The sequence below is a fragment of the Artemia sp. Qi Xiang Cuo genome, chromosome 4 (genome assembly GCF_049724085.1).
Source record: "Artemia sp. Qi Xiang Cuo chromosome 4, ASM4972408v1, whole genome shotgun sequence".
Classification (NCBI taxonomy): domain Eukaryota; kingdom Metazoa; phylum Arthropoda; class Branchiopoda; order Anostraca; family Artemiidae; genus Artemia; species Artemia sp. Qi Xiang Cuo.
Genome location: NC_142797.1, coordinates 78504871 through 78519476, shown reverse-complemented (window position 1 = coordinate 78519476; position 14606 = coordinate 78504871). Strand labels below are relative to the sequence as shown.

General features: G+C 36.0%; 1 protein-coding gene across 2 annotated transcripts in view; it reads left to right on the top strand.

Moving 5' to 3' along the window:
- The window catches only part of LOC148953464 (uncharacterized), a 78954-nt gene that overhangs the window by 39880 nt on the left and 24468 nt on the right, over positions 1-14606 (top strand). For both annotated transcript variants that reach the window (XM_089088546.1, XM_089088547.1), the window contains 3 exons: positions 119-542; positions 2263-2667; positions 7720-7868. In XM_089088546.1, coding sequence (XP_088944672.1) covers positions 119-542; positions 2263-2667; positions 7720-7868 — 978 coding nt within the window. The remainder of the gene's footprint in view (positions 1-118; positions 543-2262; positions 2668-7719; positions 7869-14606) is intronic.

Below are 14606 nucleotides of genomic sequence, written 5' to 3'. Positions count from 1 at the left end.
TATCAAGTTATGAAAACTAAAAACTTGGACTTATGTCCAAATATGTGTGTTAGACGTTTAGAAACATATTTTTAAAGATTATTTGTGATCCGTTGACTAAAAATACACATTATTTTAGCCTCCAAGATACGGGAAACGTCCAGCCGACTCAGCAGCAGAGGGTGATCCTCAGTCGTTCGCTGCCGAGGGATCCACATCGATTTCTACCTCCTCTAGTGTTAAATATTCTGTTGATATAGTACAACAGATAGATTACTCTTCTGATAGTGTTAGCAATAATCAACAAGCCGCATCAGTGAAAACAACTATAAAAAATGAAAATTGTGAAGATTTCTCTCGTTTCAACCCACCTGAGTTCTTGTGTGAAGATTCAAACGGAGATCTTATCAATGATGATACGTTTAAAGACCTAATCTCGGAGATTAAAGAGCTCCCACCGGATTTTTTGGGGGATATTGACTTTGAAGGAAAAGACGCTACCAGTGGTCTGAAACCAGATGATAGGGAAACCGCAGATCGAGCAATACGAGCTGCAATCCAAGGCAAGTCAAATTTATTTGTTTTCAACACTGTTCTTCTTTAACACAAGTTTTCATTTATTTATTCAATCTTAAATGTATTTTTGACTGAATTGGAAGGAGTAAAAAACAAAGCCAAAAACTCATACAGAGAGCTGAAGAATTCGACATAGAAAAAAAAATGGAAAGATGAATAAAAAAATGGGGTACATACCCGAGATTCGAATTGGGAAATGAATAACCCTGATCTAAGGGGGGATTCCTTTGTGAATTTATCTTATATCTGGGTATGCCTGCATTCTACTTTAGGGCAAAGGATCCTTCTTTTGAGGAGAGTGGGGTCTAAGATGTATTTTTTTGTAATGTTTTCTACCAGAAATATTCCAGAATTAAATGTCATTACCACGGGAAAATTTCCATAATCTGATATATGGGTCCTATTGGCTATGCTGAAAACAGAGCAGCCTTTTTCTATTTGTTAATTTATCCACTTGTTTTTTTTTTTCATGTAAATTATACCAGTTTTTTTTTACCTTTTACGTCCATGGATCGGCCAGCAGCTGAAACAGAAGTAGAATTCTGAATCGGTCGCGTCAACTTGAGTGATATAATTTTAATACGAACAAAGATAATTTGCTAATATTTTGAATAACACCTGATAAAAAAATTTGAGGTAGCCATTTTGTTAAAAATAGTTCAAAGGTAAGATAAGAAAAACTCCTGTGTTGATTAATTCTGTGTCCATTAATTATTATATAATTAATAGGCGCTTAACGATTTAATTATTAGATCATCCTCGTTAAAATGCATAACGATGCATAACCCATAAACATTCTGCGTATGTTTATGTGTTAGCATACTTGCTCATATAGAGAGGGGAGGGGCCTGTCCCTTAAACTCCTGGTCTTTGCGCTCAAGTTTTGTAAGGCTGTGCCGAAATCATTCATGGGTACAACACATGTGCAACCAATTGCCCTTTGAAACGTTTGAACCTAGAAATGTAAAACAAAACCTTAAAAATTAAAATGTAGACCGAAAATATTTAAGGTGAAAATACATCAATACACTTTTGTAACGTTTGAATTTAAATGAAGTGCAAAGAGAAATTTTTTAAGACAAAAAAAATCAATACAATCTTCTATTCTTCAGATATTGTGAAATGTACTTTTCATTCAATTCCAACTGCCCATGTCCTTGAACATTTTTAAAGGATTAGAAAAAAATGGCGTAAAGACAGGGGGTTTAAGGAGCGGCCGACACCACTTAAACTCTGAACGCTAAAGTTGCTCTTTATTCTCATAAAAAAAATAAACGTTTTTACAGTTACTCTAAGAAAACGTTACGTTAAAATAATAATAAAAATGTCGGTCATGGAATAAACTCAACAAAGATTGTGTAGCTAATTCTTTCTGCTTAAGATTCTTTATACGGTCATGTCATTTTTTAAAAAACTTGTACATATCGTTTTCTGAAAAAAAAATCAAGATAGTTTATAATTAAACAGCCTTTAGCCGCTCGTCTCCCGAATAAAGAACCACAGTTCAATGCTTTTAGTAAATCTTTTGGCATAAATACATATCATAATTTTCACATCAAAGAGATAGCCGAGCTTCTGGGACCTCGGCCGCCCCTTGCGATTACCTGTCCATGGAGTTTCTAGCGACTGAAACCAGTCCGTGGATCACTATTTGAAAGACACTGTGTTGTATAAAAATAGAAATGTAATTCTGATCAATATTTGCAGATATGGAATCCCGAGATAAGATGCAGCCTTCCTCAGGTGGCCGCCCCGCATATGATCAAGCTGCTATGACGCTGAAACAGCTTGCTGAGCAACACCAACAGAAAAACCATGGACAGTATAATAATAGAAATGTTCCACCTAATTTTAGGACTAGTGATATTGTTGGAAGTGAAAACTCATCTCCATTAAATGAAAGTGAAAGTCCTTACGTGAAGAAGGAACTCAATAGCCCCTTACCTAGTGATCCAAATTCTAACGAAAAACGGACGTTAACTTTATCGCCTGTGTCAAAATTAAGTCCTGGTGGTCAATTCAAACAAATTTACACGGAGAGTCCTAGCGTGCCAGGTCCCAGCCCTCAAAACTATTCCCAGAATCAGGATAATCAAAACAATTTCAATAAAGGTGAGTTCAGATTAGTTATTAAAGTCTTATTTATCCTTCTCCATTTCTTTGATTAAATTAGTCACATCTATAATAATACAAAGCGATGACAAACCTCAGGCATGTGCTCAGGAGATTATTTTCTTTTGGGGTACCTAACAATAATAATAATTAAGGTGAACGCAGGCCCCCCTCCTGGGTTAGTTCCTAGAAGGTTTAATACTATTAGTTGAACCCACTGTAATTTTGAAATAATTTGTTTCAAAGACTACACAGCCGACTCCACATCCCTGCAAAAAACTACCAGGCGCAACGGGGTCTTATTAGATGGAGTCTAAATAGGGCTAAATGATGATCTTGCAAAATAATATCTTTTGATAACAGACTATATTCGTTGCACCACATTAAGAGCTTAGGAAGTAGGATCGTAAGTTCGTAAAGAACTTAATTTGCCTTCGACTCTCAATTACCTTAGGAAATAGGAAAATTAAATAAGTATAAATCAAGATGCATAGATATGGATGGGGTAGATATATTAAAATTATTTGTAGAATATTGAGTAAAAGATACATAATGAGAGAGTGAGATAATTTTTCTTATGTAATATGTAAATATATTTATATAGCCTACGGGTAGTATATATATATATATATATATATATATATATATATATATATATATATATATATATATATATATATATATATATATATATATATATATATATATATATATATATATATATATATATATATATATATATATATAAATATGATAGGAAAGAATAATAGGAAGGAAGGGATTTTTTTTTAAATTGGGAGTGCAATTTGTCATTTTGCCACAATGGCTAAAATCCTCCCGAATTAGCACCTTAAAAGCGAATATCAAAGGTGCTAATTCACGAAAACCGTCGTGGGGTAAAATTTATTTTTGGAAGTATAGTAAGACACTTTTTTTTAAAAGAAAACACAAAAAAAGGAATTTTCAAAACTTGGAGGGGGGTGGTGCAATTATCCTATAACCCTCGTGACACCTGTCTATATATCCCAGAGCATTTCAGCATTAATGGTTCTAAAATGGCACCTGTTGACCGAAGATTACGTTTAAGTGTGAATTAGCATATAAGTAAGTTCAACTTATTATACAGATGAGAAATTATTCCCCCGACTTGTCTTCACAAAAAAATGATCTACATTAGTATTGTATTATACCATCAATAGATAGTTGAGAAGGAAGTCGGACATCATATGTCTAAAATCTGCATGTGAAGCTGTCATAATTAAAAGGCTTAACCCCCTCAATGGTAAAGTTAATTTGCCTTATCATTAGGAAGTATAAACCACTTCATAAGAGGCTGTTCTATTAAGAAGTTAGTTATAAACACCCAGAAGCTCCTTTTGGTGTTGAATAGTATTGAAGTGAAATGTTTTTTCTGTAATAATTATTAATTTTGGTAAAATTCTAGTTTAGATACTTTTCACTAACTTGGAAAGGGGTTAGGTTAGGAAAATTAGACTCAGTAATGAATCCAGGGCCAAAAACATATTCTGGAAAGGTATTGGCAAGCTTCCATGTTAATCTTCTTCTAATTTCTAAGTCATAGAAATTAGTGGTGGATCCAGGGGGCGCCCCCCCCCCCTAATGTAGTCTAAAGCAGTGTAATCTACTTAATTAACGCAAGTTTGTGATAATTACACTTGCTCCTAACGCAAGTTTATAGGATCAACCTATTTTGCCCCCCCTCCCCCCCAAAAAAAATTCTGGATCCGCCCTTGATAGAAATTTGCCCATTTGACAGGTCTATAGGCCTACCCATTGAAATTTTGACAAAAACAACATTTTACCTTAATTTTCAGTTATCATTTTCTTTTGCTCTGGTTTTATTTCTGAAAATGCAATTCCTTTCATTTGGGTAGAATTTTAAGCCATATCAATGGGTTTTTCTAAATTTAGGAAATGTGTTTGCAAATCTTTGAAACCTCATAAATTAGAATTGAGCAAAGCTTTCAAGCTAAAAACAGTTTTCTTGTACTTCATTTAAGCAGAAGATGTGTTTTGCAAGGTTTCACTTTTATAACACATAGGTTTCTAAAGGTCATCAAAGGTCGCCGCCCTCTATAGGGAGAAGGAGTGGAGGTAGGTACTTCAAAAAACCATCCCAGGGCTTACTTTAGTCTGTAGACCCATCCCTGGAAGTTTCATTTTCCTAACCTAACCCCTTTCCAAGTTAGTGAAAAGTATCTAAACTAGAATTTTACCTCTGTTAATTGTTAGCTTACTTTAGCTTTCTGGATTTACGCATTAATATGCAGAATGTAACAAATGAAAATATAGAGTAAACGAATATAATTTAAACGGTTAATATTTTAAAATAAAGCAGTAGACAAACTAGAAGCAACAAACTTTATATAATAAAGACATCCGAATATTTGGACTTGACGTCCTTAAGCCTTTATCAAGGGAACCACCGAAATGAAATAAGCTAAGTTAAACAAAACGGGTAGAAAAGGGAAACAAAGCACTCCAACTGTACCAGAGATGACCTAATTTATCATCTTTTTATGTGTTCTTGCTATTATTATGGTTATATTGGCAGTTATTAAGATGTATGTTTTGTTTATTGTTTTCCTTTTCCTTTTATTTATATATTTTGTTTAATTTAGCTTAATTCTTTTTTTTCGGTGATAAATGCTTCCGGACAAGAAGGCGAAATATTCGGATTTTAGAATATTATACCCGTTTTATCTATATTTTCATTCCTTAAACTCTGTAAAAGGAAAGACAGTATGGTCTAGGAAATTATTTGCGTTGATATGCTATATATATTTATTGAAAGAGGCATATTATTGAAAAAAACTTTTCGATTCGTTGGGGGACGTTGGGGTTCATCCATTGAACTGAACTTTATCCCTCTTTTAACACCAGACAAGGACCATATCCAGGATTTTTTCGGGGGGCGGGGTCTACAAATTTTTTTTCTCCAAAAATGGATAAAAATTGTTTAAATTAACTTCTTTTACGTTTTATAATATATATGTGAATGTCAGATACGACCTTTAGACTTGACAGTGGCGGTAAGATTGAATTTATATATATATAGCATTAGCTAGGTATTTTCGAAGACCACATTGTCTTTCCATGACGTATAAATAACACTTCAATAAAGAAAATTCTTTTATTTAACAGTGAAACACACACACACACACACACACACCACACAAATCTGGATATTTCGGTCACATACATGGCCGTTTTCATGGGTCTATAAACAGGAAGAAGAAAAAAAGAACAGTCAAATGACTATTTAGTCTCTTTACAAAATGGTGTACTCAGCGTTGACAAGGTGGGGAAATTAAAGTATTACATTTATCACTTGCCAAGTTCCCTTAAGCAGATAAACACTATCTGCTGTTTATCTGCAACAGTTTATCTACTGAAGACGACCACTTCGTATGTGAGCGAAATATCCAGTTTTTGTGTTTTACTCTTATGATTTTAGTTTTTATTTTTATTTTTGTAATACTTTAATTTCCCCACCTTGTCAACGCTGAGTACACCATTTTGTAAAGAGACTAAATAGTCATTTGACTGTTCTTTTTTTTTCTTCCTGTTTATAGACCCATTATTTTCAAAATTTGTTTCTTGAGTCTTTTGATTTTACCTAAATTAAAAAATTTTGCCTCAAAATATTGTTTAAGATGTTTATACCAAATTTGGTAAACAAACCTAAACTGCCTCTACTATTGGTTTGCATTAATCCAACCTTTACGGACAGATTTCTTTAGTGGGTCTTATAATGGACATCAGGGAAAGGGAATTGCTCTTTCTCCTCACAATACGTGATATAAAGGCTAAATAAGTACACACAGAAGGAAGATGGAATGGTAAATTCCTTCTCCAAGATTAGTACATGGGTTACTTTCCGCATCTAGGAAAATTGAAATTTGTGGCTTACACATTTGTTTCAGTATTTGTATTCACTGTCCCAGTGGCGGATCCAGGGGGGAGGGGGCACCCCTCCCCCTAGCGTAGTCTAAAGTAGTGTAATTTACTTAATTATTTCAAGTTTGCGTTACTTAAACTTGCTCCTACCGCAAGTTTATCGGATCAACCTATTTTGCGCCCCCCCTAAATTTTTTATCGGATCAACCTATTTTGCGCCCCCCTCCCTAAAAAATCCTGGATCCACCCCTGCACTGTCCTTGAAAGATTATCTGACCCTAACCCTCCGATTAGTTGGATCTGTTGTTACCAGGGATTGAATTATGTTCTTTTTTGTGTAGTTTATAAATTAAATCCTAAATATAAGGTCCGTATAATATATCGGGATATTTTGTAAAAATTATTGCTATCATGATAGTTTGAAACTGCACGCTTAGTTGTTAATGAGCGAAAAGAAGAAGAAATTTCCATCAATTAAAAGAATTTTGGCATCTTTCCTAAAAATGTAACGTCTTTTTTTAAGTGGTGGGGAGTCAAAAAGGAATCTTTTGGTATCACCTCTAATCTAGGCCATATCCAGGGGGTTTCAGGATTTCTTTCACCCCCCGAAGTTTTTGTGACTTGTGAAAAAGTAGCAAAAATTCATATTATAATTTTTTTTTATGTTTTTTTTTTCAGTTTTTTGTTACTTTCCGCGAAAAAATAAACCTGGATGCGCCGTTACCCCTGACCTTGAATTACACTTTATTTGATTTTATGTTTGATTAGGGGAGTCCCTAAGGGTGGCAACGGAGGGTGCTCTTCTTTAGGAATATTTTGGGATAATACCTAGAAATGGATAAAAAGGTAGATTTCAAAAACAAAACTCACCTCCTTTTAAATTTCGCATCCTCGATTTGGCAGGGGTTGACAAAATAAATGATTTATTATTATTAAGTTTTTATTTTTAGTTTTAGATCACTCGTGAATGTGAGCAAATCGACTACTCGGTTATTGTTATTATTATCTTGTATACTATTATAACATTTTTTTTCTTTTTTAAGTTACAACACAAATATGAATTCATTAGCTACTCGATTTTTTATTACTTTTTCATATTTTCATTACTTTTTCTTTTTTTTTCCTTTTTAGGTTACAACACGAATATGAACTCATCGACTGCTCAGTTCCCTCAATCTCAGTCTATGCATTACTCTCAGAAGATGAGTCCCTTTAACGGCGAAGGCTCTTTGCAGCAAACTCAACAAATGGCTATGAGTCAGAATGGCCAGTATCTCCAGGTAAGATCAGTTAGGTGAATTTTTATTGAACAAAACAAATTTCGGAGGAATTTTTTGGAAGAGCATTGAGGATGGTTCACACGGGATTTTGGCGTTCCATTCCTTCATACTTAATGCAATTCTTAATAACTCATTCGTAAGACCTTGCGTCAACTTAACCTTAATACGAAACGGCACGTAAGAACTTTGACGGAAGAAGCTAAACAAATTTCAACTTTTTTTTATTTTGACGTATCACAAAGGATATAGAAAACTACTTGAATTTGTGCTAGCTAGAAAGTAATTCTATCTATTTTATTTTATTATAAAAGTAGCGTTATGATTTCCTGGGGACTGATCGATATGGAGGGAGATGGTGCTAGAGCCTTAACACGAAACGTGACAGAACTTCACATTAAACATAATGCGATGTCCTTGAAATGTGAAGGCCCTTTTAAAGTAATGGCCGAAAACGTTTAAACGTTTATAGGCGTTCATGAGATGGCAAGAATATTTGACACAACCTTGGGCCTCTTGTTTATTCTTAAAGGGGTCGTGTTGAGGTGAAGTTAATGTATTCTGCATATTTCTAAATGGACTTTGTCCACATTAATGCCGCGTGTTCAAAAGTAAGGAGCGGCCACTCCTTACTTAGTAATTTCTATACCGCTAGATACATAAAAAAAATCGAATTTTTATGCGGATTTAAGATATATAAATCAAGTTTCATCAAGTTTAGTCTTACCCATCAAAAGTTATGAGCCTGAGAATATTTGCCTTATTTTCTAAAATCTTAATGAAAATCACACCATCAGATTCATCGTATTAGAAAACCCTACTGTAGAGGGTTCAAGCTTCTATCTGCAAAACTGTGGAATTTTGTATTTTTTGCCAGAAAAAAGATCACGGATGCGTGTTTATTTATTTTTTTTCCAGGGCTGATCGTATCGACCTAGTGGTCCTAGAATATCGCGAGAGGGCTCATTCAAACGGTAATTAAAAGTTCTAGTGCCCTTTTTAACTGATATTAAAAATTTGAGGGCAACTAGGCCCCTTCCCACACTCATTTTTTCCAAAAGTCACCAGATCAAAATTTTGAGATAGCCGTTTTGTTCAGCATAGTTGAAAAATCGAATAAGTTTGTCTTTCAGGATGACTTAATCCCCCACAGTCTCCCAAGGAAGGGCTGAAAGTTGCGAACTCTGGCCATTGTTTATATATAGCATTGGTATTGGGAAGTATACAGACATTTTCAGGGGTGATTTTTTCTGGTGGGGGGGGGGGGGGGTTGAGGGGAGAAGGTCACGTGGGAGGATCTTTCCATGGAGGAATTTTTCATGGGAGAATAGTTTTCCATGAAGGGGTGCGGCCGAAATTCCCAGCATTATTTAAAAAACGATAAGAAATTAAATAAAGAAAACAAGTTTTTTCAACTGGAAGTAAGGAGCAGTTTTTTCAACTGGAAGTAAGGAGCAACATTAAAACAAAAAACGAATAGAAATTATTCGCAACTACGTCAATACCTCACTCTTTACACTAAAGTTTTTTTAGTACTTTCATAAGAGCTATTTATTCTAATTAAACGGCCTTTGTGATTCAGGAATCATTCTTAAAGAATTGGAACAAAATTCGAACTTTAGCGTAAAGAGGGAGGTATCGACGAGGTGGAAAACCCCTTTTATGTGCTTAATAAAAATATACGAATATAGAAGTTCGTTACGTAAGTTAATTCGTAAGTTACGTATATTTATTACTAATAAAAATATTCGTGAATAAAATTAAAAATTCTAGTGACCTTTTTAAGTAACCGAAAAAATCGGGAGGGGTTAACTAGCCCCCCTCCCCCGACTCTTTTTTTTTCTGAAAATCGTCTGATCAAAATTTTGAGAAAGCCATTTAGCTAAAAAAGTAAAATTAGTATGCAAATTTTGTTTTAATTATTTATATACAGTGAGCCAAAGTCAAAACCTGTATTAATTCAAAAACGTTCAGAAATTAAATAAAAACAGTAAGTTTTTTTAACTGAAAGTAAGGAGCGACATTAAATCTTAAAATGAACAGAAATTATTCCGTATATGAAAGAAGCTGCCCCCTCCTCAACGCCTCGCGCTTTACGCTAAAGTTTGACTCTTTCTCACGACTCTATTTTTTAAAACAATAAAAAACTTTAGCGTAAAGAGCGAGTCGTTGAGGAGGTGGCAGCCCTTTTGATATACGAAATGATTTCTGTTCGTTTTAAGTTTTAATATCGCTCCTTACTTTCAGTTAAAAAAAACTTTTTTATTTATTTAATACGTATAAAGCATGGATGTAAGATCAGGACATCGAGTTAACTAGGGTAGAAATGACTTATTCAACTGAGTAGCCTACTCCCCAAGACAAATGAAGGATTTCCGGCAAAGGAAGGTCACAACATATCCCGTGCTCGTTTCTTCCTTCACTTCACCTGCAAAGTATTTTTTCTTGTTCTTGCCGACAAATGCCACAAGAATGAAATCACCCACACTGATTTCATCCTTTGCAGTTGGAATGTCATCCATATCAGCATCAAGATCCAAGTCATCATCCTAGACTTGACTTGACTTTATTTAACAAAAACATATACATAAATTTTGTACAAAGGAGAAGAGAGGAATCTCGTAATGTCAAACAATATGAAACAATAGGAAAAAAAAACAAACAATAGGAAAAAAAAAATTACACTTCCCGCCAACATAACTTCAGAAAGAAAAGAAAACCATTTAGACCATTTCTCTTTCACTATCAGAGCTCGCATCTGCTTTGGCGAAAATTGCCCTTACTTCTGTAGTCTTTTTGCTCGATTTACTGGTGTTTCTCATCCCACTAAAAACTGGCTTCCCAATTTTTTTTTTCTTCTTAGCTGACAGTTCTTCAATCAAGTCATTTTTAACCAGTGTATCTGCGAGAACTTGAAATTTGCCCCTCTTTTGTTTGATTGCATCAGATTTTTTTGGTGGAGCTTTTGGATAGGGTCTTACTACTTCTGGACTAGTAGCAGCAGGCACTAATGCCACAAGAGCTTGAGAAGTTTTCGGACACCCTAGTTCTGCCTCTGAGTGGCTTGAACTATCTTCTGCATCAAAAGCATCGGACACAGTTCTTCATGAGATATTGGATGGCTCGGGTCTGATGTTAACATCAGCGGCTAGAAATTTCTCATCCCCAAACACATGGCGATCGCAGTGCCAGATTCCAGCAACCCTCAATCCAGGGGTGATATTTGTTGGAGTCAAAGCACGAAAAAAGGCAGTTCCAACTAATTCTGGAACGTCATAAATAGAAATGGGCTGTCCTGAATTCTTTGCCATCCATGCATCACAAGCAGCATTGCAGTATGACTTGAATGGGCCATAACAACTTCTGTCTAGTGCCTGCAGTTTATGGCTTGCGTGGGGTGGGAAGGTTAATGCAATAATGTTTGACTTTTTCATAAGCTCAAGTGACTCAATGGTAATATGACTGGCGTGATTGTCCATTAGAAGCAGCACTGGTCTGTCAACACTTGGCTTGCCATGGCGAATGAAGTGCTCCAATGAAGTTCTCTCCAGGCATCCATCCTGAGGGGTGAGAAACACCCACACTCCCTGGCAGAGATCCCTTCATCATATGTGGGAGATACTTTATCCTTGGGAAAATCATGAATGGTGGGATAACAGTACCTTGAGCTGACACAGCTGTACACATGGCAACTAGTATGCCTCTTTCTCCAGATGTAATCCTGCCAACTTGTTTATTTCCCTTCTCAGCAACTATTTTTCTTGAATTCTGAACTGTAGTGGGGCTAGTCTTGTCTGGATTCCAAACATCACAAGCAGTAAAACTATGTTTATGCAACAGTTCCTCATATGTGTAAAAAAAAAAAGCATTGACTACAGGTTTGTTAAAAGCAGCTGCCTTTGCAATACTTGTTGCTTCAGGAGATCTGAGAGAAACTGTTGGGCCATGCTGTCAGAAGGCCCAGAGCCAGTCCTTACCAGCTGTTCTAGCTTCTTCCCAATGACAAATATCCTTACCGAGTTTCTCTGCAAACTCAAATGCCAAGGTTCAGACTTCTTTTGGTGACAGTCTGTGGTAAAGATGGGATGCTCTGACAAGATATTGCTCTTTTCTCTTGTTCAGCCGTGAAAACTATGCATGTTTTATACCGTGTCACAAACTGATCTAGCGTAACATTACTAACATTGGTTGCACTTGTACGACCTTCTTCAGGGAATTTCTGGGCATCGTGTTTTAGATTCGAGTGGGGGATACCTATCTCGCGTGCAATGGTGGCAAATTTTCCACCTTCCTGTACTTTTTGCACAGCTTGTCTCATGACTTCTGGGGGAATGGTCCCATTTTTGTTTCTATTGTAAGTCCACATGTCTGTTGGATCTCGCCTAGAAAGATGACATAATGATAACCACAAATAATGATAAAGATCTGTACTTATAGCAAAAATGTGATTTTTTTTCACCCAGTGGGGCAGGTTGAACAGTGCACCTTCAAAGTGACCAACATGCCCCCCAGAAAAATGCCCAATCTGCCCCACACAGGATGCACAAACAAAAACACGGCACCAAGAAAAACTAATAATTTTGAGAGCTTGCTTCCAAGCTTAAAAGGAAACCAATTAATAGGCTGCTCTATCCTGGAATCATTTCTGAGACTGACCTTCTCATTCTGTCTCAAAACAACATTAAGTCTAGCAACAGTTCTGAAAAAAACTCACCAAAAACTAGAAAAGTTTTGTCCACTCTTTTCATATGGAGGCTACTGCTGTCATTTTTTTCATGGCATGACTGCACTGTAATTCCTCACATTCAGTAGGAGTTTCCGATTTTATTTTCAACAGATGGCAGACAAATATACAAGTGTTCAACCTGCCCCAGTGACTTACCATCCCCACCCTCCCCTACATAGTCGCTTTCCGGACAAACTTTCTTCGATATTTTAATGAAAGTAGTAGAGCTAGCTGAATGGATATTTTATGATTTAGCTTCAGTATAAAAATTGTTTTGAATAAATAGGAAATAAGCATTCTGATTCGTACCTCATATCCCATCCGCTTTAACGGTCTGCTGATGACCCCCCTCCCCCCCCCCCCCCGAAGAAAAGAGACTATTAAGAGAAACCAACTTCTTACATTTGGATCTACAAACCCGTCAAAAAACTTTTGACACTCGTGTCATCGGTGGTCCTTTATAACCTCAGGTCATTTTTGTTGGGGGTCCCGGGTCTTTAATGTGCTACCATTTCTTTAAACAAAGTAGGAAAACGGGGATTATCATTTATGGAATGTGCTCATTGCGGACATGGAATAGGATTGTAGAATAAAAGGTGTTTTAAAGTATGCAAAAATCTGATGCTTTCCAGGCTTAATATAATCGTACACAAGAGGCCTTTGAGCCCCTTTCACGTAAGTGCTCAGTCCATTTCCCCTGAAACAAATTATTTACATTTTGTCTTAAGATTTCGGTAATTATTTGGCTCTTTTGCATATTTAATTTTAGTCTGCCCTTGGCTTACATCCTGTAATTTATATGGAGGGGGCTTTGAAAGCCAATTCCATGAAAAGTACTGGAAGTTGTATTTGAAAATGGTAAATATAGACGTATTGAGTGGGGGGGGTTGGTCCAAAGAACCCTATTGCCTACTTACTCGATCCTCTAAATAAATTTAAGCCTTTTAGTCAGAAGCGCGGAGCTACAAAATGCAAATGTCCCTGGTGTACATAGGTCTTTCCTTAGGATTGGGGCAGGCACGTACGCAGGAATTTGTTTCGGGGGGGGGGGCCAAATCCTTCAAACCCATTATTCTGTGAGAAAAATCAGAAAATTATGGGAAAATGAAAAAAATCGTGAGATTTGTACGTCCCTGGATTGGGGTGTACTTTCCTTAGAGATCTTTCAGGAACTTAGCCCTCATATTTCCAGGTATGTTTAAGATGATTTCAGGAAGCGGCTTGCAAATTTTTCGTACGTGAAACCCAGCTTGCAGTAGCAGAAACCAATAATGAACATACCTCTACTTGAAAAAAATACATTTAATGTGGAACTATAGCCAGAGGTCAGGTTTTAGTTACTAAGCGTCAAGAGTTGTGACTGGTTTATTATTTGCAACTTGGGTCGATATGCTTGCCAATTTCTGTCAATTTTGCACGACATACCCGCCTTGATTTTTGTCTGTTTAAAACTAGTTGTCCAGATTATTGTATCTTGAAGCGCTGCCGACCTTTTTGTTGCTTTTATCAACTTCCGAATTTTTTTTTTTCAAGTTTTGAATGCTGTAAATTATAGGTATTATCAGTGATGATTCTTTTATATATTTCTTTTCTGTAAAGCTCATATTTAAATAATATTTGAGGTTGTAAAGCGTATTTGATGATGTTATCAGTGGACTTTAAGCTGTAAATTAATAACGGCTTCTGGCTATTGTTGATTCACCTCTTTACTGTATAATCAGCATTGCAATCCTGATTTCTTGTTGGTATATATACCCAGGCTTATTAAGAATGCCCAAGCTCAAGTTAACCTACCCGGTATGCCCGATTAGCTTAATAATAAAAAATCAAACATAGGAGAAGAGCAATAGTTTCTCTTATTGGATCCACCCCGCGCTATTCTACTCACCTGTAGGCGAGGTTGAAATTCAGGCATAGGCGGAGGAGAATTGTATCGGGTTTGGTGTCAAGAATTTCTGTTGAAATTGTCACGGTTGAACAAAAAATGTGCCCTCCAGATAAGTGATCATTGGTAC